Below are 27963 nucleotides of genomic sequence, written 5' to 3'. Positions count from 1 at the left end.
CCGCCGCGCACCAGCGGGTCCCCTCAGCGCACGGACGTTCGGCGGGTACAACGTCGGCAGCCTGGCCGGGCCGCGCCGGCGCCTCCGCCCTCAGTAGTCGAAGAACTGGGTGCAGTCGCTGACGCCGGCCTCGCACTCGCAGAGGAGGCCATCGAACAGCTGGAAGCCTCCGGGCGGGTGCAGGCCCGTGTACCAGCCGCGCGCGCGCCCGAACGCCCTGCTGTTCCACTCGTGGTGGTAGCAACCTGCCGGGGTGGCCGGTCGTTGGGCTGGTGCGAGAGCAACGACAACAGCAGACAACGATCGGAGAGACAGCGTGTGGCTGCGGCTGGCTACGAAGCGCGGTTTGACACTTTGTTTTCGCATGTCAGCTGTGTCTGGTTAGTTTGAGGGCTAGATTGACATTCCACTCAACCGAGTTGCTGTTGCTGTGTCCACATTTCGTGACACCGTATGCGTAATCTTTTTTTGGTCCATAACACAGAGCAACTTTTTTATATTGCATGTGTCAGGCTGCTGCTACTGAACATAAGGCGTTCTTCATCACTTGCAAAATGAATGTATTAATGCCCAATGGTAATTGCCTCAATCGGACTGAAACAACTACATAGTTACTGAGGAACGTTTTGCTTTAAGCAGCTACCATGAAATACAATATTTTCTTTTCTTGTTTCTAGTATGATCACTTAAGTTGTAAGGTGCACGGTACATATGTAAGGAACAGTAGGTATGCATAAGAGCAGTTATATTGACTTTGTTCCCAATGTATGGGGGAAGTTGAAAACGCTGACGGATGCATTAGGGAAACACAAAAATAGGGACAGAGATCAAAAAGCCATAACCACATATTTTTGCTTAGCCTTTCCGCATGTATCAAAAAGGAGTGAGGACAATTAAAACTACTCCTACGTGCACATGTAGTCGTGCGGATTATTTGCCGAAGTGATGATGGGATGCCGCTGACGATGTCTTGTAGTGTGGGTACTTACCCAGCTATACAAGTGGTTTGAACTATAAGTTTTTATCAGCTTGTCACCCAAAATCAGCAGGAAATCAGCAGGGATTTAGGTTTACACTGCTTGTCGAAGCGAATAGACACCTAAGGTGTGAATCAAACCCATGTCGCGTGTGACATGTGCGTACATACATGCACTGAACCCAGTGTGCGCGCCTCGCTCTAAGGGGTGACCTTCGTGCCAACACAGCACCACCCAGTGATGTGAGCGTCCTAATCACATGGCATGATGGCATGTTATGGCATGCCATGGTGCCCTGATAGGACATGACGTGATGTCATGGCATGCCATGACATTATGTCATTACATGATGGCACGACATGATGGCATGACATGATGACATGGCATGATGGCATGGCGTAGCATTACATGCATACATGATATGACATGACATGACATAATGACACTACATGGCATGAAATCCCCCTAATACCATAATATGGCATCAGGCAGCCGAGGCATAATATGTCTATCAGGCATAATATGTCAGGCATAATGTATCAGGCATATATAAAATAGGACATGGATAGGACATGATAGGACATGACATGATGTCATGGCATGCCATGACATTATGTCATTACATGATGGCATGACATGATGGCATGACATGATGGCATGGCATGATGGCATGACATAGCATTACATGCATACATGATATGACATGACATGACATAATGACACTACATGGCATGAAATCCCCCTAATACCATAATATGACATCAGGCAGCCGAGGCATAATATGTCTATCAGGCATAATATGTCAGGCATAATGTATCAGGCATATATAAAAATCAGGCATAATATGTCTGTCGGCAGCCGAGGCAGGGCGTCAACCGTTACTTACACTCCGCGTTCACCTCCCTGATGACGTAGCTATCCGCTTGTGCACCGGAAGGTCTGACACTGGTCAGAAAACGATGCGATCTCCGAGTCCGGGGGGAACATCATGTCGCCCTCGAAGGGACCGCAGCCGCCGTTGTTTTGACCCGCACCCTTTCTTCGGTACCTGCCGGCGCCACCGTGCTTAGCACCGCCAGTGTCCCACTCTGCGAGTGGCGCTGTTTTTCTGAGATGGAGTGTCTAACTCTCCAGCGAGGAACGGCCGCTTTCATACCTGGCGTCGTCACCGGTGTTTCATTCACCATGGATATACGAAGCGACCGACGCTTACGCCAACGAAACCACAGGAGCTGCGCATTCCACGAGACGCACGACCGACAAGGGAACGGGGCGCGCTCGGTCCGCACCTGACAGATGGGGTACATCATGTTCTGGGCGGCTGTTGCAGAGGTAGTCCCTCCAGCCCTGCGAGCGGCTGGTGACGGTCAGGCCAGCGCAGGCCGTGTAGCGCCGATCGTCCGGCGAGCCCTCCTCCCACGGCTGGAAGGTCAACGTGTCGCCGTCCGAGGTCTGCCACTGGCGGCCGGAGTCGCGGGCGTCCACCCAGCCGCCCAGCACCTCCTCACTGTTGCGTCCCTGCCGCAGAGGACAGCGACGTCACAGCCGCCCAGCACCTCCTCACTGTTGTGTCCCTGCCGCAGAGGACAGAGAATGTCACAGCCGTCCAGCACCTCCTCACTGTTGCGTCCCTGCCGCAGAGGACAGCGACATCACAGCCGCCCAGCACCTCCTCACTGTTGTGCCCCTGCCGCAGAGGACAGCGACGTCACAGCCGCCCAGCACCTCCTCACTGTTGCGTCCCTGCCGCAGAGGACAGCGACGTCACAGCCGCCCAGCACCTCCTCACTGTTGCGTCCCTGCCGCAGAGGACAGAGATGTCACAGCCGCCCAGCACCTCCTCACTGTTGCGTCCCTGCCGCAGAGGACAGCGACGTCACAGTCGCCGTGCGGACATGCCGTACTTTTGTCACGGTAGCGTGACAGCGACATTACTGTGACGTCACCGAGGCATCACAGATACGGAATAGTGACGTTATGGTTGCGGAATGGCACAGCTAAGTTATAGCTACGAAACACCTACGTCTCGCAACAGCAGAGCAAATGCATCAGAGCCATCGCGTAGTCAGGCCAGAACCGAGCTACGATTACGTCACAAAAAGTTCCAGTTACGTCACAGCTATATCATCAGTTATCCATGTGCGACACCACTGCGTCACAAGCTGCATCATAATGACGTCACAGGGAGGGGGAGGGGGGTACTCACAGTTGCGATATTTTTGACACCCACGTGGGGACCCGAGTTCAACTCCTGGCTGACAATACCGACTCTGGAGCCTACATGCCCTTTGTTGTTGTTGATTGGAGTCTACGGACGCGCCGCCAGCGGTGGTCATTTGGCGCCCATAACGAGACCTCACATGCCCTTTGCAGTTTGTACCACTCAATGAAGGGTTGTGCGACGACGTGCGGTTCGCAGCCTTTTGTCGAACTCTGGCACAGCTGCGTCGCCCGTCTGCACCACAGCCGCAGCACCACTGTTTCACAGACACTTGTTTTACTTGACAGCTTTCTCGCGAAAGGTTGGGTGCATCACCCCCCCCCCCCCCAAACAAAACAAAAACAGGCTGACTCTGGGGCGCCACTACGCAGCGAAGGCGCTGTGCGCGCAGTTGGTGTCCGTTCGCCCATGGCAAAGCTACTAGAGTAGTGCCACATTCCACTGATACAGCAGTGGCGTGGCCCACACCAGATCCCAGTTCCACCAGACTCGCTGCCCCAGCCATAGACGGCAAGCCGGCGGAGCTCAATCAGAGCCCAAAGCCAGAGCCGGCGACGCCAGAGCCGCAGAGCCGGGCTGTGCGATGTGTCTGCACACACCTCCAGCGGCGTCATTTCTTTGTGCATTATTGGGAGGTAACCCTACCTTATCGAAAATGCACGGGTGCGCAAAGGTGCATCTGTTAAAGGGCCAAACCTAGACTTTGTACTCTTTATTTTGACAAATGGCAGTGTCTTTATCTAAATTAATCATGCTTTAATCATACCTAATTCAAATCCCAACTCAATCATTTAATCATAATGATTTTGATTAATTTGACGGACTTGATTTGATCGATGTTTTGATTAGTTTAATTACTTTGATTTTTACGATTATTTGAGCTACTTTCTATTTCGGTGGGCTAGTAGTCACTGCAAGGAGATAATGTCCAAATGAGAGGGACTTCGAATGATATTCATACCCTTCCTGTTTTGCTCTGTGCTATATGATGATCGATATTGGGGTACCCAAACCAACATAAGCGCCCAAGTCAACACATTGATGGGGACAGGGCCCTCACGAAGTAATCCAAACCGACACCGGCGCGCGCACCTCCATGCTGCTGAAGGCGTTAATCAGCTGTGACAGCTGCGCCTGGTTCTGCGGCAGGGCCAGCTTGGCGAGCAGCCGGTCGCAGGCGGCGTTGGCGTCCTTCCACGTCATCAGCTCCTTCCAGATGTAGATGCAGCTGCCGCCCAGGTCCAGCCAGCCGTCCGGACACCGGCTGGCGAAGACGTCTGACGGGGTGACGGCGGAGTGTCAGAGTGTCACAGCGGAGTGTCAGAGTGTCACAGCGGAGTGTCAGAGGCGTCCACAGCGGGTGCACTCCGGGCAGTGTCGCTGATTGCAGACCGGGCTCGTGTCTGTCATCGACTGAGATGTTAGGCCCAACCGTTGTTTCTTTCGGGATGGGCCTGTAAGTGACTGGGGTTCGCGATGACGGGCTTTGGATGATTGGGTGCGAGCTAGAGAATACCAGCGGGCTGCACTGGCGGGCGCATTCAGCCAGCCTGTGCAGACAGCATAGCTTCACCGGCTGGCTATATGCGACGGCGTGGTCTGCCAATGGTGTATGAGCAAGCTGATGTCTGCCCCTGATTTATTGGCAAGGCCTTGTGGATGTAGCCATACTTTAGACCCAAACAACGTTATGCTTCTTTGGCGTCTAATTAGTGTTGACTTACTCGGTCGCGCTTCAGAGCGCGGCTACTACCTGCAAGGCTACAGTCCTAATGATTCTGAATTCAGCTCTGGCAAACTGCCCAACTTAAGAAGCTCGACCCAATTGTTACGCTTTTGAGAAGCTATTTTCTTCGCATCCACGAACTGTGGGCTAATGCGGCCAGGGGCGGATCCAAGATTTCGCCAACGGTGATGCCACGCTTTATCGTGGTGAGCTCTGAATTTTGGTACACCATGAGAATAAAGGTTTGGAGCCCATAGTGGGGCGCCTGGACTTAAGTACAGCTGAAAAATGAAGGTTTGGGAGCATTTGTGGTACTGCTAAAAATTGGTGCCTCTTCAAATCAAAGGTTACGTGGACCCGAAATGAGCACCTTAGAGTGCTCCTTCACCCTAAGATTTTGGTGCCTCTCCTGCTCAAGGGGGCGGAGGCCTGGCCACATGACCCTTCCCTCTAGATCCGCCTCTGCATGCAGTTTGATCAACAAGGCGAGCAGCTCTTTAAAGGCTGTGATGTGTGACTTGTTGAGCCTTTGCGTACAAGCCGCATGACCCGGCCAGGACATTCTGCACCATTCGCGGCGTTTTGTCTGTCACGTTTAATTCACACAAAAACGTATAGCCGCCAATTATTTCAGAGACGTTTAAAAAGAGATAGGGTCTTGATGACCTAGCGTCCCGCTGATGTGAGACCAAGGAGAAGTCTGACAACCGTGTCTGCAAAAGTGCGAATAAACCCGTCCAGACGGCCAGGCACTCTCGCGTGCGAAACCACGGATCCGCCTGCTAACGTGTTAAGGACGCGTTAAGGAGGGCGGCATATCTTAGCAACCAACACAGATGAAGACGTAAAGCCTCTGCACGGTGCAGCCAAATATGCGGAATGTCATGCTGCAGGCCTCGATTCCTTCCGACCCATCGTACTGGACCTACATTATTCGTGGACCCCTGGTGTCAGACTCATGACGTAAGAAATCGACCAGGCGGCCAACAGCAGTCTTTCCGAAACCGATCTTTAATACGCGAATCTGTGGTGTAGATAAAAAATACTTGGCAATGACGTTACATAGGTGAGTAGCCCTGTTTATTGCCCCGAATATCTCCCAAGGCATTTATGTTTTTACGTCAGTTTGACACCGATTGCCGAAATAATAAGGGACTGCAAAACCATCGATATCTGTGAGTGAAACTGCCAAGTCTTGCCAGACTCACATTCAGCAAATTTTTGGCAGTGTTGGTAGTAAATTAACGCGTTAGTGCTACAACACTGAACCTCCAGCTTGTGGAGTTATCCTGAAAGAACGAACTTCCAAGGCATTGGTCAAACCCATTAGTATGGATGGTTCACTAGATATCTGGCTCACCTGGTTTAGTTTTTGCCATCATCTACTGCATGGCAACTGATAGCCACCGTCCCGTCATTGTCTCGCTCGTCACACGTTTCACGGGCCGCCTTACTGATTCATACGAGCACTCACCAGGGAAAGAGCCACTGTTATGGTCTCCCAAATCAAGTCCGCATGTCCTTGCAGGCGTCTGCTATAGCTGTGGCATGAGGAATAGATGGAGTGCGTGGTCTTCTTTGGTGTTGAGGCCTAGGGCAGTTCCCGTACATGCTGCAGTACGGGTCTGAATGACGTTGAATGTGGTGGATGGTGTTGTAGGGGTGAATCGGACACATATGTGTGTACAGTGTACTTAACAGGGATCAGGTACACCTGACAAGGTCGGAAGGGACCGGGCCGCACGAAGCTTTGGTATGGTGCACATGCTCACAAGTAAGCATGCGATATTTTCTATAGATTTCTCAGGAATGTTTCGGGGCGGCCGAAGAAAGCAGGGAGACCGAGATAATCAGTGGGGTAAATTAAATCAACAAAACACAATAAAATCACCAAAACATACAGCCACCCAGGGATAGTGGTGTGCTGGGAAAGATACCAGATAGGTAGGCTTAAAAGTCGCACGAGAAAGCCTGGTGCATTAAGATACCGCTGAAGTTGTGGAATCTTCAAGCCATTGTCAAAAGGTAATTGTTTTTGAAAACATTCCGAGAGTCACGCAGGATGAGTGAACCCAATTAAGCCATGACTCCCTGATGACAACAGGACATCACTTTATCCAAAAGAATCGCGTTTAAGCTCCAGTAGGTCATGAGACATGGGTGAGTTCTCTAGGCAGCTGTTAACCTGCCACGGCAGACAGAAGCACACAACTGTGTTCACTCGTCGCTCACACGGATATTTACGTCGGAATTGAAAAGTTGGTTTGGGACAGGTTTGACGATGCGATTGTTATTTTGGAAGACTTCTACTGTTTTGAAGCATTTGACGCGTGATATGTTTAGGATTTAGTCCGCACTTTTTTAATGGATGTACTTCTGAGATCAGAGCTCACGCTAAACTGCGTTTTTTTTGGCGAGCCCTGACCTCTACATCCCATCGTAAAATTCAGTGTTCGGTTTGTTGTATTCAGTTTGAATTAAGTGGTAAAATGGAGTTCAGTGGCGAAAAAATTGGCGTTAAATTCTGCCGTTACAAAGCTCAGTGGCGAAATTTTACTTGCAGCAATGCTCGGCACTGCTTGTTTTCCCTCTAACATCATCTGACCTTAAAGCGCGGCCGCTGTCACCGGCCACAAGCCATCCCAGTCAAAGGCAAATAGCAAACGCCTAAAGCGGCCCGAACCACAGATTAAGACCTTCGAGGCTTGAATTTGTCTCTGAGCAGCGAGGCAGAGATCCCTAATAGGCCGACAGCACGAATCAGACTGATGCCGGTTACAGCGTGTTATTTTAATTATTCACTATAAAGCTGTTTGTACGGTCGTTTCTATGCTTCTGTTCGCTAAATGGTTCCAATTTCTTGGCCGCAAATTGAAAGTTTTGCCTTCTGCTATACCTATCTCACGAGGTTACGCAACGAGTCCAAATTGTGCACCGTTTCGAGCCTGGTGTTCGTTTAACCTGATGAGCAAAGCATGTCATCGCCAACCGAGCGGGGCAGTCTAAGAAAGCAGCACTGTTACACCATCTGCCGAGTTGGGGGCTTCCCTCGCAGCACTCACATGAGGCGGCACGCGGCGCCAACAGCGGGAAAAATACTCACCGGCCGAGAGTTACGAAAAAACATCAGCTGCTTTACTGATGACCTTTATTGATGATGATGATGATGATGACTTGACTGATGACTGAGCTGTGGCTTTACGCGCTCTCCATGGCAGCAGATGGCATTCGAGTTAGTGATTCGCTACGCGGAAGCATGCGCATCGGTTATAGCACGACCTTTAATGCGCGTGAACTTAAACGCATGTATTCTAATCAGCCGTTGCCAGCAAGCTGGTTTCGTTAAAAACTAAACCCATGAGCTCAGTTTCGAAATGTTGACGCCGATGGGCTATATTTATATAGCTACCGTCCTTTTGGCACGTCGCGGGCCTAATTACCGTGCGTCACGAGGAGGCAGCAAATAAGTATACAAATAGTCCCATGGGATTCGTCCAATCGGAATTTGGCCGGTTCCGCCACCACTCGTTTTTAGATTTCGGAGTTTCTGCCTTGCGATGAACGTATAAACTGTGCACTTTGTCTGCAAATTTTATTTACAACAATAGGTTCACGTTGTCTTGCCGTACGTGATTCATTAAACATCACCAACAGTACCACAAAGTAGGTGTATGTTTGAGTGACACATCTGAAAACTACCACATAAAACGCAGCAAAAGCTTGGCGAAACCCCGCGCCGGAAAAACCACCCACGCTACCAAACCCCGACGAAAGACAAGTCCCGAAAGCACAGAGCAAAGCACGCGGTGGAGCTGCACGACCTCGAGGTATGACGCTGTACGGGCGGAGAGAAGGCGACCAAAGCGGGGCGCCTGTGACGGCCGGCACTAGGTGCGAACTCTGCGGCACGCGCCGCCCTGACCTGCCAGTCCGTTGCTGGCGTCCACCCACTGGCCGTCCTGGCAGACGCGGCTGGTGCACTCGTCCACTTCGATGCTCCGGCCCGGCGGGAACAGGTCCTTGCCCTGCTCGCAGCCTGAGGGGACGCGCGGAGACGCGGTTAGGTTCTCCGCACCGTCTGAGAACAGGTTATGCAGACTCCGCAGCAGCAGAAGCAGACTCTGCAGCCAATCCGCAAAGTGTGAACGGACCTTCGCAATCTGAGATCAAACGATGTATCACCGGCTAGGTCCACACCAAGGTCCGAGATCATATGGCGTATCACCGGCTAGATCCACACCACAGTCCGAGATCACGTGACATATCACCGGCCAGGTCCACACCCCAGTCCGAGATCATGTGTCGTATCACCGGCCAGGTCCACACCAAGGTCCGAGATCATATGGCGTATCACTGGCTAGGTCCACACCACGCTCCGAGATCATATGGTGTAACACCAGCTAGGTCCACTCCACGGTCCGAGATCATATGGTGTATCACCGGCTAGGTCCACACCACGGTCCGAGATCATATGGCGTATCACCGGCTAGGTCCACACAACGGTCCGCGATCGTATGGCCTATCACCGGCTAGGTCCACACCACAGTCCGAGATCACGAGACGTACCACCGGCTAGGTCCACACCACGGTCCGAGATCATACGCCGTATAACCGGCTAGGTCCACACGACGGTCCGAGATCATGCATCGTATCATATGCTAGGTCCACCACGGTCTGAAGGACACGCAATGTCTAGCCCCACGCTCAAATCGCGCATGCCTGCTTACATCTAACGCTACCCACCGTGAGATCATCAGCTCACCTACGACAGACCCCGAGTCTGTCATTCTACTCACATCCAACCATGTCCAGGTACTCGAGTACTGTTTCTGGCCCGTTTCCGTCGTCATTGCAGCGGACAAACATACATTTGTAAGCCAGCTTGTCCATCTCTGAGTTCGGGGCGAACAGCTTTCCTTTGTACATGCAACCTGCCGGCACACACAACGGGCCTCCAGCATTCGGTGGGGGGGGGGGGGGGGTCGGCGCAGTCCGTCATGGCCGGTCCAATCGCGGTGGAAAACAGAAACGAATGGTTCAAAGCTAATGCTCATTACATGGGTCGTATCAATGCACGAAAACCTCGGTCGGCAGGGAATGTTCGCACTTGGAGAAAAGCGTGAATCGCCTCGCCAACGCGACTTTGATCGCAGTTCACGCCACTCGAATGACGGAACCATCTTCTCTCAATCGGCGTTTACAGAGCACTGTTGCGGTCCTCACAGAGCGCTATACCGGTCCTTGCAGAGCGTTGCATCGGTCCTTACAGAGCGCTGTATGGATCAATACGGAGCGCTGTACTGGTCTTTACAGAGCACTGTATCGGTCCTCACAGGGCGCTGTATCGGTCCTCGCAGAGCGCTGTACCGGTCCTCACAGAGCGCTATACCGGTCCTTACAGAGCGTTGCATCGGTCCTTACAGCGCGCTGTATCGATCAATACAGAGCGCTGTACTGGTCTTTACAGAGCGCTGTATCGGTCCTCACAGAGCGCTGTATCGGTCCGTGCGGAGCGCTGCACCGGTCCTTGCAGAACACTGTATCGGCCCTCATGGAGCGGTTGTCTACACTTGTGCTATGCACCAGGAGGCACTGAACAGGCAGACAGCGCACAGCCCGCTCGCACGCGTAGGAGAGCACCATCCATCCCCTGGTCTGGCAGGCAGTAAAGGCCTGGCCAGGGATGTCCCCGTAGCTTGATGAACAGATGAACCCTGCGATCGTTCGCGGGTCCGCCAAGCAACGACAGATCTGCAATCGTCCGCGGTCCGCCAAGCAGCGACAGACCTGCAATCATCCGCGGTCCGCCAAGCAATGACAGACCTGCAATCATCCGCGGTCCGCCAAGCAGCGACAGACCTGCAATCATCCGCGGTCCGCCAAGCAACGACAGATCTGCAATCGTCCGCGGTCCGCCAAGCAATGACAGACCTGCAATCATCCGCTGTCCGCCAAGCAGCGAACGGTCGGCCAGCGACTCACCTCGCAACTTACCGAGCAGTGAAGCCGCTGACTGTGACTCACCGTGGCTTGGTAAGCAATGAGGGCTTGGCCTACCATTGCGGCCTTGTGGCTATTAAACGCTACGAGCTTGGCCAACGATTTTTCTGTGTGGCTTTGCAAGCAGTAATGGTGTGGCCAGCGTCTCACCTTAAGGTCTGCGAAGCCGGAGAGGCTTGGCTTGCGGTGCAGAATTGGCCTATTGCTTGGCAAGAAGAGGGCACAGCCTGCGACCAAGCCAACCAAGCGGCCGAGAAGCAGCGGAGCAGTAATCAGAGACCCACCCTATGGCTCGGCAAGCAGTGAAGGCGTGGCCGGCGACTCGTTCAACATGACAAACAGTAATAGACTGGTCCGCAAGATGCCCGCAGCTTGTCAAGCAGCAAATGCTTGGACAACGATTCACATTCACGCTGCGACATGACCAGCAGTAAAGGACCGTCCAGAGACTCACCCTGCGGCTTGTCAAGCAGTAAAGGACCGGCCGGGGACTCACCCTGCGGCTTGTCAAGCAGTAAAGGATAGACCGGAGGACTCACCCTGCGGCTTGTCAAGCAGTAAAGGACCGGCCAGAGACTCACTCAGCGGCTTGCCAAGCAGTAAAGGACCGGCCGTAGACCAACCCTGCGGCTTTCCAAGCAGTAAAGGACCGGCCAGGGACTCACCCTGCGGCTTGTCTAGCAGTAAAAGATCGGCCGTAGACTCACCCTGCGGCTTGCCAAGCAGTAAAGGACCGGCGAAAGACTCACCCTGCGGCTTGTCAAGCAGTAAAGGACCGGCCAGGGACTCACCCTGCGGCTTGTCAAGCAGTAAAGGATCGGCCAGAGACTCGCCCTGCGGCTTGTCTAGCAGTAAAGGATCGGCCGTAGACTCACCCTGCGGCTTGCCAAGCAGTAAAGGACCGGCGAAAGACTCACGCTGCGGCTTGTCAAGCAGTAAAGGACCGGCCAGGGACTCACCCTGCGGCTTGTCAAGCAGTAAAGGATCGGCCAGAGACTCACTCTGCGGCTTGCCAAGCAGTAAAGGACCGGACATAGACTAACCCTGCGGCTTTCCAAGCAGTAAAGGACCGGCCAGAGACCCACCCTGCGGCTTGTCTAGCAGTAAAGGATCGGCCGTAGACTCACGCTGCGGCTGTTAAGCAGTAAAGGACCGGCGAAAGACTCACCCTGCGGCTTGCCAAGCAGTAAAGGACCGGCCAGAGACTCACCCTGCGGCTTGTCAAGCAGTAAAGGATCGGCCGGAGACTCACCCTGCGGCTTGCCAAGCAATAAAGGACCGGCCAGAGACTCACCCTGCGGCTTGCCAAGCAGTAAAGGATCGGCGAAAGGAAGACTCACCCTGCGGCCTGCCAAGCAGAAAACGACGGGCCAGAGACTCACTCTGCGGCTTGCCAAGCATTGAATGCCTGGCAGCAGACTCACCCGCTGGCTTGGGTGGCTCTGGAGGCTCGTTGCAGAACGGACACATGCCGAACTGGGAGCAGCAGCGCCTGTACCCCAGCTCATCCCCGCTGTACTTCAGCGGGCAGCACTGAGCCTCCGCCAGCGCGTCCGTGTCTGCCGGTCACGCCTCACGTCGGAGATGGGGAACAGCACGGCCGGGAGAACAGCTCCCGGTGGACAGCACGGCCAGGAGAACAGCTCCCGGTGAACAGCACGGCCGGGAGAACAGCTCCCGGTGGGCAGCACGGCAGGGAGAACAGCTCCCGGTGGGCAGCACGGCTAGGAGAACCAGAACAGCTCCCGGTGGGCAGCACGGCCAAGAGAACGGCTTCCGTGAGGCAGCCCAGCCGAGAGAACAGTTCCCGGTGGACAGCACGGTCAGGAAAATAGCTCCCGGTGGGCAGCACGGTCAGGAGAACAGCTCCTGGAGCGGCCGAGGAGCCCAGGAGAGTCTGGTCCACTCAGCGTTGGTAAAGTGTCTTTGGCATACTGATGCGAGGATGTGTGAGGCCCATTGTCTAGCCTTGCATTGGTGGTACACTGGGCGTAGCCGTGACTTAAACTGGACTCCGGCCAAAAGTTTACTCATCATGTAATCACTGAGAAGGATTTCAGCATCCGCCATATCATTGTTTAAGTACAAGCGCATAGTCTTCCAAAACGAGCTTCGAGCGTCGAGCAGTGAAAATGAAGCAATCTATCCTAAAAATGTGCCAACAAACGGGTTTATGCTTGGCTTCGGCCCCATTTCTCAAAGAAGTCCAGGAGACCATACCCCTGTTTAGGTGTTCCTAAGTGACCACTGCTCGTAATTGTCGCACAATGATCTAGGTCACTGCCCTGCCGCCTCCAGCTCACCAGCCTCGCAGATGGGACAGAAGCCGAACTCCTGGCAGCAGTTGTTGAAGTGGATGAGGTCTCCACCCTGCTGATATTGGCAGCATTCCTGAGCCTGCTGCAGCGCTAGTCGGCTTGGACCGCCTGAGGGGACACGGAGAGAGAGCATCAGCGCTACGGTGCGGATGAACTGTCTGATGATGATGATGTCTGAGGGTTTTGCGAGCGTATCGGTTGCTGAGGTCATTTTGCGCTCGACGGCGAGCTGCCTGCACGTGACTGTCAACAAGACGCGATGAGGAAGGCTTCAGACCTGGTATTTCCGGAACCGCTTGAGAGCAAGACTCTGCCAACTATCGGTGTCCCGACCGAGGGTCACTACTCATTGGAAGTGAGTCCTTGGTCACCAACTCAGCATGGGTCAAAGCCGGCGGTGTGAACCCTCGGCCGAGTTCAAAGGGGCATCGGCTACTCAGCAGGTGTTGAGGAAGGGGTCAGTTCCGAAGAAGAGGTTAGGGTGGGATTAGTTGCCGACCAGAAGTGGGAGAAGGGTCAGTTATTCACCCGAGCCCAGTCTTCATGGGCACCGTACCTACCTGAGGCTGCTACCTAGACGTCATGACGACGACTACGCCGTACACAAATGACTAATCCAAGGCATTGGAACTGCTGTGACGCAGTTAACTGCAATGTCATCGGTTGCAATCTTCTGGAAGCGTTTGGTAACGGGACACAGATGTCGGAAATGGTCTGGTGCTGACCAGATATTGAAAGGGGTCCGCTTACTGACGAGAGGTCGGGGAGGGGTCAACTACTGACCAGATGAGCTGTCAGGCATCGGCACAGCGAGGTCTCAGCCACTGGCCAGAGTTGGGGGGGGGGGGGGAGGGGGGAATCAGTTACTGGCCGGGAGACGGCAAGAGCAAGCTGCTGGCCACTGGTTCGGGGGGAGGGGTGAGCTAACCAGCAAAGACTAGGAGCGATAATTTGCCGTCCGAGGACGGAGCGGGGTGAGCTACTAACCAGCGGTGGAAGAGGAGCCAGCTACTGACCTGAGCTCGCTCCGAGGTTCGGCTGAGGGCACCTCGTGTTCCGGCGCGCCTGACGACATTGCCGCCGCTGCTGACCTCGGTACTGTGAGCAGTCGATGTTGCCAAATTCACTGTCCGCAAAACAAGACACGCACGGCAGGTTAGCTTTATGAAACCATGCGGCTGCCACGAAGCTCGCAAGCAAAGTGCTCCAGCGTGTTTGCTACTGCTTGTTTTTGATGGAGAATATAGCCGTGGCTTCGTGTCACTTTTTCTGTTTTTTTTTTTTTTTTTTGGCTGGGGGAGGGGGCTTCAGAGAGCATAGGTAGCATGTAAAGCGAATGGCCAGCTGCTTGTTTAATTGCTGCAGGTAGTAAAGACATTTTTATTATTCTGGTGTACTTTTCGATTTGCCTCTTAGTGCATCGTGTCATATCAACGATATGTTTTTGTTCAGGTTTCCAACGGTCTCCCGGTGTGTATTCGCACGCCAGAACATTTTTCAGGCAATGCAACTGTTGGGCCAAATTCGTTTACGTAGAAACTAAATATGTGATTTGTGCGTCAATGATCACTGAAGGTTGCCATGACACCGTGTTTGCGTCATTGGGGGCTTTACGACGCACTCGGCTGCTGAGGTTATATGGCGTCGCCTGCATCTCACCCTGGCAGAAGGGTGGGCGCCGCGGAGAATTGAACCCCGTACCTCTCGTTTCCCAGACGCGCAGTAGTTAACGCGAACACGTTAACCACTACACTCCCGGCAGACCCGTTGCCAAGACACTGCTGAAATCACGAGGAGCATACATTTTCGACCTCCAGTTCAATACAAGATGCGAAAGTAAAAAATCGATGTAGCATCGGTCTGCAACGCTTTGGTTTCCCCACCATGCCCAGTGAGCTCACTTGGCGGCGAAGGGGGGCGGCTCTGGCCTGCCCCCAGACGCCACGCGGTTCCCTCGCCGAGACCGCAGGCACCGGCGCCGCTGCCGCCCTCGCAGCTGAGAGCAGTCCACCACCGGGCTGCCGGGTCACATGTCAAGGTCACACAAGGGCCCGCGGTCGGCCGATCGGGCCATGGGGTGACAGCCAGCAGGCTGGCTGGCTGGCAGGCTGGCTGGCGCGGCAGTCGGAGAGTCGGAGGGACATGCAGATCATATGCACTCGATCGCCATGCTCCATGAGCTCGCTTTCAGTTGTTTACCCACTTCAGTCTTTTGCTGCTCTCCGGCGTCGTACATGTCATGCTTACTGCGATCTTGTGTCACACGGTCGATGTCTTTCGTCTTTCATGCTCTCCCGCACGCCTTTCAGTACTCTCTCGCTGTTCGGACATCACGCGAGCACTCTCTCGCTGTTCGGACATCACGCGAGCACTCTCTCGTTGCTCGGACACCACCTAACTGCACGCCTTTCAGCACTCTCTCGCTGCTCGGACATAACGCGAGCACTCTCTCTCGCTGCTCGGACACCACCCAACCGCACGCCATTTTCCAGTCCCCGTCGTCTATTCCACCATCTCGCGAGCACATCTCAGTTGGAAATGCCCAGTCCACGCTCCGTCCTATGTGTGACTGCAGCTCGACTGCCCAGAACCTGGGATATGCCGTCGGGACCAGAAGCGTGGCCAAGGAGATGGCTTTTGGGGCATGCCCCCGCTCCCTACCCTGGAGCTGGTGGGGTGATGGCACGAAAACTACTGGGGTCAAAGGGCCTGGTACTTTTTAGTCGTTCCGGGTGCTCGTAGAGGTTAAAGACATCAAAAAAGGTCGCTGAGGCATGAAAAGGGGGTTACGAGCCCCCCAAATCCGTCGAATGCCAAAACACGGCTCCTATGGCGACGCAGTGAGTCCTTGCCTAAAAGGGTCTTGATTTGACCCTCTATATGCCCCGATTTGACTTCCTCCTGGGCGATAGTCAGGTTTTTGGTTTTTAGGTTTATAGGTTTAGGTTTTTAGGTTTAGGTTTTTAGGTTTAAATTTTTAGGTTTAGGTTTTTAGGTTTAGATTTTAGGCTTAGGTTTTTAGGTTTAGGTTTTTAGGTTAGGTTTTTAGGTTTAGGTTTTTAGGTTTAGGTTTTAGGTTTAGGTTTTTAGGTTTAGGTTTTTAGGTTTAGGTTTCAGGTTTAGGTTTTCAGGTTTAGGTTTTTAGGTTTAGGTTTTTAGGTTTAGGTTTTTTAGGTTTAGGTTTAGGTTTATAGGCTTTTGCCTGGCTATTACCCTTTTTCCCTGCGTTTCCATTCACTGCTGCCACAAAGCTGCAATTCAAAGGGGACACAATAGTAAAGAAGGGCCCTTTCATCTCTCCCGCCCTTCCCCAATTTTGTATGGCCTTCTGTCAATCAAATAAGCTACAATAAATGCAAACGGCTCATCACAGATTATGCAGTGCGTGGCATTTCGCCTTACATCTGGAGACGTCAAGAAATTAGGAAAAAGCAAGGGGCGTATTTTTACACATTTGTCCCATGCAACCGTAGCCGTGCAATGGTGTATTGTTCGCAACGCGTGCCGCGTAGCCAGCAGCCGTTGCTCTTTAAACTTACGTGACGGGGCTGTCCATGTAATCACTGACTACATCATACTCCTGAAACAGACAAAATCAGTGTAGTGAAGCTGATTTTCCTGATGAATAAATGAGGTTCGTTTTTTGGACCGAATTAGAACTGACATATTTGCACCGTTTTTCACGCGACTGGGGATCCCTGTTCCAGCTTATGGCCCAGTTGACGTCTGTCTGCGGTCGCCTGAATAAGCGCACTCAGGGGCTTAAAAAATACGTGCAGTGTGCACCAAAAGTGTCTAAGAACTAACCGGGTGACAGGCACCAGAACCCCGCCCCCTCCCTCCCACCCCGAGCCAACTCAGCAATTCCGGTTTCGAAGCGCGGAGAACGCGCCGTGACCCCGCTCACGGCCCGCGAACTCAAGGCGCCCCGCCACGAGACCGAGGGAGGGGGGGGGGGTCACCCACCAGGTAATCCGTCGTCACAGTCTGATGCTGCGGTGGAGGGGCTGGTGCTGCGAATCGCTTCTGGTCATCGTCGCCCGACTTGATGGTGTTCAGGAGACTGCTGGCCACAGAGCCGAGTTTCTTCAGGCCTGGGGACGACAGCAGCGACGGTGAGCGATGCTGGTGGCGGTGCTGGTGGCGGCGCTGGTGGCGGTGCTGATGGCGGCGTTGCGCTGCTTCGTCAGGCGTTCGGTGCGATCGCCGTAGATAACTACGACGATTAAAATCGAGGTTATCGTCAAGGGGTGTGTGTGGGGGGGGGGGCAGGGGCGATGTTGGGCAGCCTGCCCCCCAGCCTTACAGTGAGGATCACCAAAATAGGGGATTCTTCCTTAACCCCAATATTCGAAGCATTGTTGAAAAAAACAATGTTATCAGGCAGGCTTAGTAAAGAAGGCATAAAGGTGGGCATAAAGAGCGGTTTATGGAGGAACTTGACTATTGACCATATATCGATTCTCAAGACATTGTGCAAGGCTATGCCAATGCATTATGGCAGCAACACATCATTTTAAAACAAGCGTAGAGTATCGGGATCCACTGCAATCTTGCCACGTAAGTTTGCAAAATAATTGTGTTCGCGCGGAGGACTTCTGCGCACCCTGGCAACGCTAGCCTACAGTGACCTTGAACATTATGGATCATATTGCTCTGATAATCCTGAAAGAATGGGTCAGAGCAATGCGGGATATTTGGACAAAGGACCGAACGGAAAAGGGCGAATGGAAAAGAGTCGAACAAAAAAAGAGCCTCAGAAAGCCGGCGGGGGTTAAAGTTGAATCAGAAAAGTCGGAGGATAAAAGGTGAAAAAGGTGGAGGTCGACAGGAATGAATGTGAGGCGTACCGGGAAAGGTCGAAGGACAAAGAAACAACAGTGATAAATGGTAGAAAGGGATGAAAGTGTTATCAGTAAGAGTAAAGAAATAGTAATGTCGATAGGGACTGAAACAGACACTTCGACGCTGGGATCCAAAGCACCAGGGGCAAACATGAACCAGGACTTGATGTTTGTACAATAACTGGTGGGAACCAGGGTACGGGGGTCTGGTGTTTATGGAAAGCTGAGGGAACCAGGAATTAGGTCCTGGTGCTTCTGAAGGGAACAGTGCGGATCAGGAAGAGAGTCCATGTTTTTAGTTGCCAAATAACCAGTGAGAACAAGGAGTCAGGACAGTCCATGACATCCAGAAAATAGGAGGCGAGGTTTATGAAATAACCAGCCAAACCAAGCCTCCAAAATCTCGTTATCAGAGCGGGAAGTGGGAAATCAGGAATCAACATTGGTAACTACGCACGTGCCTGTGCAGCACCAGGACTAACGAAAAACGGAATTCACGTCAGGCGCCGCCGCCGTACGCCGCGTCCTGCCGTGAAACGCCTGTGCTGCCCGCAACCGACCCACGTAATGGCTAGGGAAGGCATTTTCATCGCGATAGGTAGAGGCTATCGGGATAGATAGAGGCTATCGGGGCTCCCTAACAGATCGTCCATCTGATAACACAAGGGCGTGATTCGCATGGCTTGGTTATGAAGGGTAGAAGGGTAGAAGGCTGTCAGAAGGCTTTCCTGTCAGAAGCGTTTACGGGGTTAGCACGGAAGAGCCCGAACTAGAGGACCCGGTGTCATATATGTCATGTAGGTTGTAATAAAATGTTGTGATATGTCCGATGTGTAATGTGTAATATGTCCTTTCGCACGCATATCATCACGTTCAGCACATGCTGATAGGATTCTGGCCATCCACTTGCCTGCCAGGCCAACAGTAGAATCCCTGCCGCTTCGTTATCAAGACAGCGATGGAGAAACGCATTGAACCTACTGTCGTACACGGGATCACATCTGATTTCATGTCGGGTGTTCAATCATTTCGCTTCTTTCTGTCTCCAGTCGTCTTGGCTACCTGCTTACTTAATTTTATTCCAATCGACGTTTTTCACGTCAAATTTTATCTATATCTTGTTTTCTGACCTTACTTTTGTCCTTTAGTTCTCTTATCCCCTCACGACTTTGTCCGATTGGAGCTGTACTTCTGTTGACTTTTTTCATTCGAAGTGTTTTCCAATCTGATGCCGCTCTCTGCTTTTATCCCTTCGACTTCAATTTCTTTCGACTATTTCCGTTCCCTTTTCCACTCGTTCCTTTATTGAACTCTGTCCCGGAACCCAGTGTTTGGTACCCGACGAAGGATATCGGTTCTGCTACGTCGGGATGAATGAAATCCTTGTTGGATTGTTGCAGCAGAGAGAGCAGTTTCCAGAAAAAAAAATCATCAGCCGCAATTTTTACATTTGTATCATAGGAATAATGTCTTTACGTGCCCAGCCATTTTCACCCACACATGCTCCAGGTCAACTGCATTGCCCCTCCAGGTATTGTATCAGAACTATGGTCCGACCTTTACCACGGCTCTCACATGGATGTTTATGCCAGCGTAAACATGCAGTGTATGCCATGACACATAAACATCACAGACCTGTTCCGGGAAGTTCCACAGAGTTGGTGTGTAAAAAAGGCACATGCTGTTTCTATACCCTTGTTAAATGCATCACTGTGGGAGAAAATAGCATGCACAATGATCATTTTACCACGTCATTGTTTGCGAGACAGAAAGCGGCCAAGCAGTCTTCGATGGCGCGTCAGGCATACGCGACATTACAGCACACTGCCTTGCTGCGTAAAATGTTATCATATGTACTTTCGCAAACATGTTATTACGTTCACCACATGCCATTAGGACTATGGTGATCCGTTTGCCTGCCAGGCCAAAAGTATAATCTATGCCGCTCCGTTATCAAGATCGCCGAAGCTACCTGGTATTCCAAAAAATCGTCCAGATACCCCGTCTTCCCCGGGGTCCACTAGATCTTCGTCAGGATCAATGATTTCGGGTTCCGCTGTGCTTGGCGGCCCGGTGACCTCCGCAAGTGGGGGGTCCTCGGGAAACTCGAATTCTGGAAAACAGATGAAGATGTTTGAAGGAGAGTTGAAAATTCCCCTGGCTACATTTTCGTCGATGAAAACCGATGCAGAAAAAATGATACACGTCTGATGTGTGTATGCCATATACATGCGTCACACGCGTTATATGTATACCTACAAACATATCACGTGTGCATAACACATACATGCACACCAGTTGTACATACATGTGCAGTTTTGCGGAAGGGTGGATGGTGTAACGCAGCGCGTTTCTGTTCCATTTGCTTCTCTCGCTTGTGGGTGATTGACAATATTTAACACACGTTCGGGGGGGGGGGTCAAATTGACCCCCCTCCCGAAAACCCGAAGGTTTTCCAAAATGGTTTCCGGACGGCGCTGTGAGCCCGCGCCAAATTTTACATAGCTGTAGACAATTGAATACGGATTGTTGGTTTCAAAAATTTGGATGTACCTTTTAAGGTCACTGATCTATCTAGGTCAAAGCCAGGCCATGAATTCAGTGAAGACGATTTCTTGGGAAACCTTTAATCTGATCCAACGACGTTATGTTAGAAGAAGCTACACATTTCTGAGATGTTTTTTTTTAGGTAGCACAACAATAGAATGAACAAGTCTGCTGACCTAGGGCCAGGTATGAAGGTCCGACCTGGGCCAGAAACAACCTGTTTTATTTCTCTAGACTATTTAGACTAGACCATTTCATTATTCTATTACTCTGTGTGGGGTGCTTCCGGTACTCGTTTCAAATTTATTGATAACAGCAACTGCATTGCAATCTTCTAGAGACTTCTTAAGGGTCAGGATGGGTCACTAATCTTAAATGAATCGGGTCAACATTTTGTTCTTAGGAGCATACTGCCTAGCGTAATCTTTGACGCTTATTCGAATGCAAAACTCAAAGCAGTCTTGTATGGTTCTGGCAACATGACCTCCGAAAGATCGAACAAGGTCAATGACCTTAAATGAGCGCCAGTGATCTTTTGCTTGGAATTGATATCTAGGTTCTGGGGCACCTTGACCACCAATCTGGAGTTTGATCTTGTTTGACTTTATTTGACCCGAAGCTAGGCCTCGAGTCTGAGCTCGGGTTAGGTCATGGCCTGGGAACCCGAATTTTGGCACCAGTGAGGTCACCTACAGGTCAACGCATCCTGTGAATTCGGTGTTCTTAGCTCTTTTAGTTTCTGAGATCTCAGGAGACTGGTCAAATTGACCCCCACTCGAGTGTAGGGTATTCAGCAAGCAACCCGGCCGCGCGTGTTAACAAACGTTATATCCAATACTAGAAAACGCTCCGGCAGCCATTTTGGGCCGTTGCGTGGCGACACCAGTCCGGTAAACTTCGATGTTATTTAGGGGTAAAATTGTGGTTTCGGTTGACGGGGCTGGCCACTGGAAGTAGACCTTCCCATCGCATCACTATTCTCGAAAACAGGCAAGTTAATGAAATGAATGTAACTAAAACGCGATTAGCTGTTATGCTTATTCTACTGCTAATGATGTGATTGACGATGCGGCGATAGTAATGCAATTCGTGATGTGGCGTGATCCTTTGGCTCCAAGCAGAGGGTGTTGCTTAGATTAACTTTGGTTAGGTCAGGTGTGGTCAGGTTAGGTGTGGTTGGGGAAGGTCATGCTAGGATGGGATGGGTTAGGTTACGTTAAGTTGCGTTAGGTAAGATTAGGTTAGGGTGGGTTAGGTTAGCCTAGATAAGGTCAGGTTATGTCAGGTCTGATTAAGTCAGGTTAGGTGAGGTTGGGTTAGGTTAGGGTAAACCGGGTTGGTTGATGACAGTGCACTTGAGCTTCAATGCGGTAGTTGCCATGCGTGCGTCTACGTGGAGGGCCTGGGTTCAATTCTCGACTCATGCCGCGGTCTTTGCGCGCGCGAGTTTCGTTGGACGATGGTCGTCGTTTTGTTATTGTCTAAGACTCAATCACCTTACGCGTCCTTGACCTGATACAATGTGCGCTCGTTCACAGAGCTGCGACGAATAGAGTGCCGCATTAGGGCAGACATTTCTTTCTCTGCTCTGTCCTTATGCCGTGGCATTGAGAGCGTCGAGGGCGGCATTAATTTGAGGTGAGCACCGACGAGAGACGTTACTTCCCGGGAGCGGTGACGCCTGTAGGGGAGCGGCTCTCACATGTGAGGGAGCGGTGCTCACCTGCCGGAGAGCGGTTCTCACCTGTGAGGGAGCGGTGCTCACCTGTCGGGGAGCGGCTTCCGCCCGTCGGGAAGCGCCTCTCTCACCTGAGGTGGCTGTCGCCAGCAGCAGCAGCACGAGCAGTCGCTCCATGGCTGACCTGCACCGATTCGGAGCTGCGGGGACGGCGGACAGCGGCCGGCGGCGCCCGGGGCGGCGGACTGAGCGCTGCTGCCGCCGCTGGCGGTAAACACAGCGCGAGCAGACGCCGCGCCGTGGAAATACCAGCCGCCCCGGCCAGCGGCGGCGTGTGTTTGAGGTCGTCGAAGAAAGAAACACTGTCGCAGGACGCCGCACGCAGGAGCACGGTCGAATCTCGGCCAGAGACACCGGTGCCAGCGGCCGCAGCGAGCTGCGTGCAGCGACGCCCGAGGAGTGCCGGTCGCGCGCGGCTAACCAGGCAGCTGGCGGGCCGACACAACGACCAGGAACCGACTGCACGCCTGTGAGCCTTTGCTGGTGTGGGCCTGGCCGTGACTAGCTGGCCTGTCCAGATGTTGAGAAACCTTGTCGGGATTCGTGATCAGCTGGCCTGTCCAGACGTTGAGAAACCATGTCGGGATTCCGTGACCAGCTGGCCTGTCCAGACGTTGAGAGACTATGTCTGATTTAAATTTAGAAAGACACCACGCGCTGGGGTTAAAACAACATCGTTGAGCTCAGGCTTACATAGCGCTATTTTTCCTTCCAACTGTTTGCGTTCCGTGAGTTGCTCAATGCGAGAGCACTTCTTCACACAATCTCCAAACATCGCTGGCCTATTTTACACTACGCCACTTCCAATTATCACAAACCGTGCACGTGTGTGCGTGTGCTCGCATGGTTTGTGTGCTCGTGTTCTGTGCGTTCTGCGTGCTTTGTGCTCGATGTGTTTGTGTGCTTTGTGTGCTCTGTGTGCGCTGTGTTTTCTGTGTCTTAGGTGTGTTCTGGTCGTAGTGTAAGCCAGCCCCGTTTTTAGGTCATAAGACCTATGGGTGCGGCCAGTCCCCGTACGCAGTCGCGTGGGACGCTTCAAAAACCGAATGGGTCAAGCCTCTTTCAAAGCAACTTCTCGCATGCGTTACAATAACCTCGTTGGCAAAATTGCGCGCAGAATGAAGCCCAGTCCGTTGGCCCTCCCTGCTCGTACGCCATGCCCAGGCGCCACGTCAACCATCAGCGCAGTCGAAAAGCCGGTGTAAAACAGCGTCACGCCTATGTAACAGTGAGGGGCGCCATCGACCGGGGAAGCGCACAGGCCTCGCTCTGTCATACCCAGTAACTCGGTAAGCTGCTTTCTCGGAAAAGGGCCACGTGAAAGCCGGCCGCTCGCCTGATGTGGTAATGCATACGCCAGACCCATGCCAGCAGCATACGTCCTTAAATTGCTGATACAAGCGAGCGAGTTTCTATTTCTGCACTCTGATGATTTGATAGGCGGGGATAGTTGCTGATGCCCAGATCGCGGCCAGATCGCCGGTTGCGGCAGATCGCAGGGAAGCAGCACCGGCGAACGCGCAGAGACTGGCGCATCGCGCAGAACCATCGCTCCCGAGTCTTCCACGGGTCGTACCGTTCCCGGCTGTGCCATATGGGAGCCGCCGGTACAGAACTGAAGGCTGCAATGCAGGCCGCCGGTAGTCGGAGCGAGCGTCCGCCGGTGGTCGGCGCGAAGGCCTGTCGGTGGCCGCGGCGAGGGTCCACCGTTGGTTGGAGCGAGGGTCCGCCGTTGGTTGGAGCGTGGGTCCGCCGGCGGTCGGAGCGAGGGTCCGCCGTTGGTTGGAGCGAAGATCTACCGGTGGCCGCAGCGAGGGTCCACCGGTGGTCGGAGCGAGGGTCAGCCGTTGGTTGGAGCGTGGGTCCGCCGGTGGCCGCAGCGAGGATCCGCCGGTGGCCACAGCGAGGGTCCGCCGTTGGTTGGAGCGAGGGTCCGCCGGTGGTCGGAGCGAGGGTCCGCCGTTGACGGTTTAGGAGCGAGGGTCCGCCGTTGCTTGGAGCGAGGGTCCGCCGTTTGACGGTTTAGGAGCGAGGATCTCCCGGCGGTCGCAGCAGTTGAGGACATCCGTTTTGCGCGATCCACGCACCGTAAACGCCGGCTAACCTCCAAGCCAGGTTCAGGCCCTCGACTATGGGACGTGCCTTACCCAATACAATTTTTCGCGCGACTCTGGACGCGCGAAACTAGTGAGGCCGCCATTCCCGCGGTCCTCTCGGTCGCCGCCTCCCGGAGCAGAGGATGACGTCAGAGGCAGCTGGGGCAGCCAGAGTCCACATTGTCTTGACAGGTTTACGCTGCCGTTATGAACATTCATAAAGTCATTATACTGCCTTCCCGTTTTACCAGCTTTCATGAAAGTTGAAAGGTCATTCAGTTCTTTTTCCAGTAGTAAATATGCACAATGCGTCCAGCTTTACTATCAAAATAGCTGCGCGATATCGGAAACATTACGGCATATGTATCTGTTATGTTCATCACAAGTTAAGACGCATGACCTTGGCAGCGGATGAGCCAGAGATGCTCCAGGCCCTCTAGGGGTGAGCTGTATCCCACTACTGCCTAACCTGTTGACGTCAAAAATAGCAAAAAATGTATATCTATGGTCCTAATTTCCTACATTATTTCATGACCTAAGGTGCGCGCTTTACTTGCACGTGTCCGGGGTAACGACTCCCTAGCGTCATCGTACCACTCTGACGAAATATGCTGCCTTGCCTTCGCTGCCATGAATGCACTAGACACACTGCACCGTAAATCTGCCATCACGTTTGTGACGCTCCGCTGCTTCTCCAACACTGGGCAGTGCGCGTGCCCAATGGATGGCATGATTGAGTGTCCGTGCGCCAACTTCACGGACATTTGTTGAATTTCAGGTCCCCGGCTTTCCCGTTAGCGAATCCGTTTTCCCGTTTTTCGGGTTTCCCATCGAGCTTCTAAGACATCAAAAACGGGTCCTTGTCGCATTACCTTACCTTACCATACCTTTTAGTGATCAGGAATGATAAAAGGCCACTTTGCCTGTCGGTCCCAGTCTCGTCAGGCTCCTGGTCCGGTAACCAAACAGTCTCAAATTATGGGAAGATTCAGTTGGGTTTGCACATGATGTGAGCCCAGTGCATATCAAGCCTAGACTTCAACCGTTCAACTGAACTTGACAACATCATCGGGTGTGGGGGGGGGGGGGGGGTGTTTCAATCGTTGACGACCCGCGCGCTGAACGAGCTGCGGGCGGACGAGAGTCCCAGCGCTAGTTTTTTTTTTTAGCTTCCACTGGTGTTCTCTTGTCACCTCCGAGTTGTGTCTCATCAGGGACTCCTCTTCCAACAGCGACATACCTCCGTGAAACAGTGACACACTGTAAACATGTCTCCCCTGCGACGACGGCAGTGTAGCGGGGGCAACTGGAGAAGTCTGAGCCTCTCAGGGTATGGCCGGTGCCTCTTTCTGTGGACAGGACACATAGCTCGTCGCTGAGCTCTCTCCGGCCTCTCCTAGTTCAGTCTACCGAACTGGTCCCAAATGACCTTGCCGTACTCTAAGTACGGACTTACTAAGATCTTGCAGAGCGGTGGCAGCCATGTAGCCAGTACGAGCATCCATGTTGGCAAACGAACACTTCACGACCACCAGCGTCTGGTCGGCCTTCGAGATCGCCTCCGCCGTCGGTACATGCAACTTGAGCCTATGATCCACGAACACCCCGAAGTCCTTCTCAGCGGGCTCGACCGCAGTTTCAGCAGCGTTCAAGAAGTAGATGAATCTCCGGCTGCTGTTCCCGATATGCATTACTTTGCTCTTTGTTGCATTAAAAGGAAGCAGTCACTTCCCTGCCCACTTGGCCATGTCGTCGAGGTGGACCTGAAGAGGAAACCAAGACAGGGGCCTCGGTACACGACAGTATATCTGGGTGTCATCCGCGAACATCTTTACCACGATTTGCACTTGATCTGGTAGGCCGTTCTCCAAGATTATGAACAGCGTTGGTCCCAGCTTTTAGCCTTGCGGAAGGACGCTGACGACGTAGATCACATTCGACTTTGAACCCTGGATCCACACTCTCTGCATCCGATGGGTAACGAAAGCCCTGATCCAGCGCACTAAGGCTTGGCTAAAGTGCGGGTCAAGTCCATCAAAATGGTATTCTAAACTAAAAGGCCTCCCAAAGCACGTCATAGGGCATCCTACTGAATTACAAGATTGAAAATGGTGATGTCAACCATTTACTCTTTATTGCAGCAATGGTTTGGCCCGTCATGCTAGATATCCATTCAAGACAGTACTTTACCGGCAGTCCTTTTTTGGATTCGCACATCGTGGTGTCAAAGTGACGCGTTAGAGGCGCTCAAGATATACGAGTAACCAAGCTGGGTGGGGGCATCACATTTTTCGGGTATTGTGGTTTTTCCATAAGCTACAGCATTGTTTTATAGATAGGGTGAGCTATATGATATATCACAGAGTTTGATGTGATAAATATATTTGTCAGTATTGGTGAATGCTAATTCATGCCTTGTTCTTATTTTGTGCAACGATATAATCCATCTCGCGGTGGTGAAGAGCTGTTTTAGTTGTTAATTACTTGCGCTTATGCCGGTGCCTGATGGGGATTGGGGAAACTGGCTATGTAGAAGTACACTAGTTAATCTTTGTATAGGTTATGCTGTGTTAGATTGGATATCATTACATAATTTAATGAATGGTTTTGGACTACCAAAGACAAAATGCATAGGTATTCATACTTTATGTGAGCAAGATAGGCTTTCAGGTCCTTTTTGACATAAAATTTGACCGATTTGTCTGCAATCACTCCTAAATTCCCAGTCATTCCTACAATGACCATCCTTCAGTACATCAGAAGCAGGTATGGCTATAAAGCTAGGCTTCTGGTTTTACAGTTGAATCCAAGGCATAAATGGTGATGGCCTAAGCACTTGGAACTACAAAATTAAAATACCTGGTTTAATTTTTTGAAGCAGTCAGATAAATCCGTAATCTGTGGACTCAAGTTTTGTATGTGCAAGCTGAAGCTAAGCACTAGTTTTTGCACCATTGATGCTTGCCAAAAAAGTTACATAAGGATGTGGAGCCATATCCAGTGTAACCATGGCTTTCACAGATATTCAGATTGCACCAAAACCTGGTCCAAAAATTATGATACATATCCCAATTCTTGATGTATTAAGGAACATAAATAATTTTGGAAACAGTATTACCTAAATGTAATTTTCCACATGTGAAAATATATCTAAAGATATTCAAGTAAGCATCACATTTGATGAAAGAAGCTTAGTTATAGCTATTTTTGTATTTTAGAAAGGAAAATGCTGCTCTATACAGCACAATTAATCTGTTTAATAAATATGCTCCTTGATATATCACTTTGATTACATAATCATGCCTAGCACAGCATTTAATGAGAGCCAGGTAATGGCTGTTCAATCTGGAAACATGTTTCACTGCCAGATATGAACAACCCTAATTATTATTGACTTTCATCACTACATGGCCATTGGAATAGAAGGATTTGAATAACATTTTGGTAGCATGGGTGATGGGGACCTTGGAATAGGTTCCCCAAAAGTGTCCACATC

At 52.0% G+C, this 27963-nt stretch overlaps 1 protein-coding gene across 1 annotated transcript; it reads right to left on the bottom strand.

Moving 5' to 3' along the window:
• Window positions 1-90: 90 nt before the first annotated feature.
• Window positions 91-22577, bottom strand: LOC119095032 (uncharacterized). Its single transcript, XM_037217935.1, has 13 exons — window positions 22443-22577; window positions 20059-20199; window positions 17209-17336; window positions 16782-16822; window positions 15144-15260; window positions 14259-14368; window positions 13228-13350; window positions 12349-12483; window positions 9721-9855; window positions 8847-8960; window positions 4291-4475; window positions 2267-2495; window positions 91-245 (listed from the first exon to the last, which is right to left on the bottom strand). The coding sequence occupies exons 1-13, from the start codon at window positions 22486-22488 to the stop codon at window positions 91-93; spliced, it is 1659 nt and encodes a 552-aa protein (XP_037073830.1). The 5' UTR covers window positions 22489-22577.
• Window positions 22578-27963: the final 5386 nt, after the last annotated feature.

Source organism: Pollicipes pollicipes, unplaced genomic scaffold (assembly GCF_011947565.3).
Source record: "Pollicipes pollicipes isolate AB1234 unplaced genomic scaffold, Ppol_2.1 Scaffold_4219;HRSCAF=4965_pilon_pilon_pilon, whole genome shotgun sequence".
NCBI classification, from domain to species: Eukaryota; Metazoa; Arthropoda; class Thecostraca; order Pollicipedomorpha; family Pollicipedidae; genus Pollicipes; species Pollicipes pollicipes.
The sequence above is the reverse complement of the archived record's forward strand: the minus strand, read 5'-3'. Positions and strand labels throughout refer to the sequence as shown.

Excerpts from the sequence above, each read along its gene's own strand:
- LOC119095032 (XM_037217935.1), bottom strand. The coding sequence starts at position 22,488 with ATGGAGCGACTGCTCGTGCTGCTGCTGCTGGCGACAGCCACCTCAG. Across the intron at positions 20,200-22,442 it reads GCTGGCGACAGCCACCTCAG|AATTCGAGTTTCCCGAGGAC; the intron begins GTGAGAGAGGCG and ends TCTGTTTTCCAG. Across the intron at positions 13,351-14,258 it reads GAACCTCGGAGCGAGCTCAG|GCGGTCCAAGCCGACTAGCG; the intron begins GTCAGTAGCTGG and ends GTGTCCCCTCAG.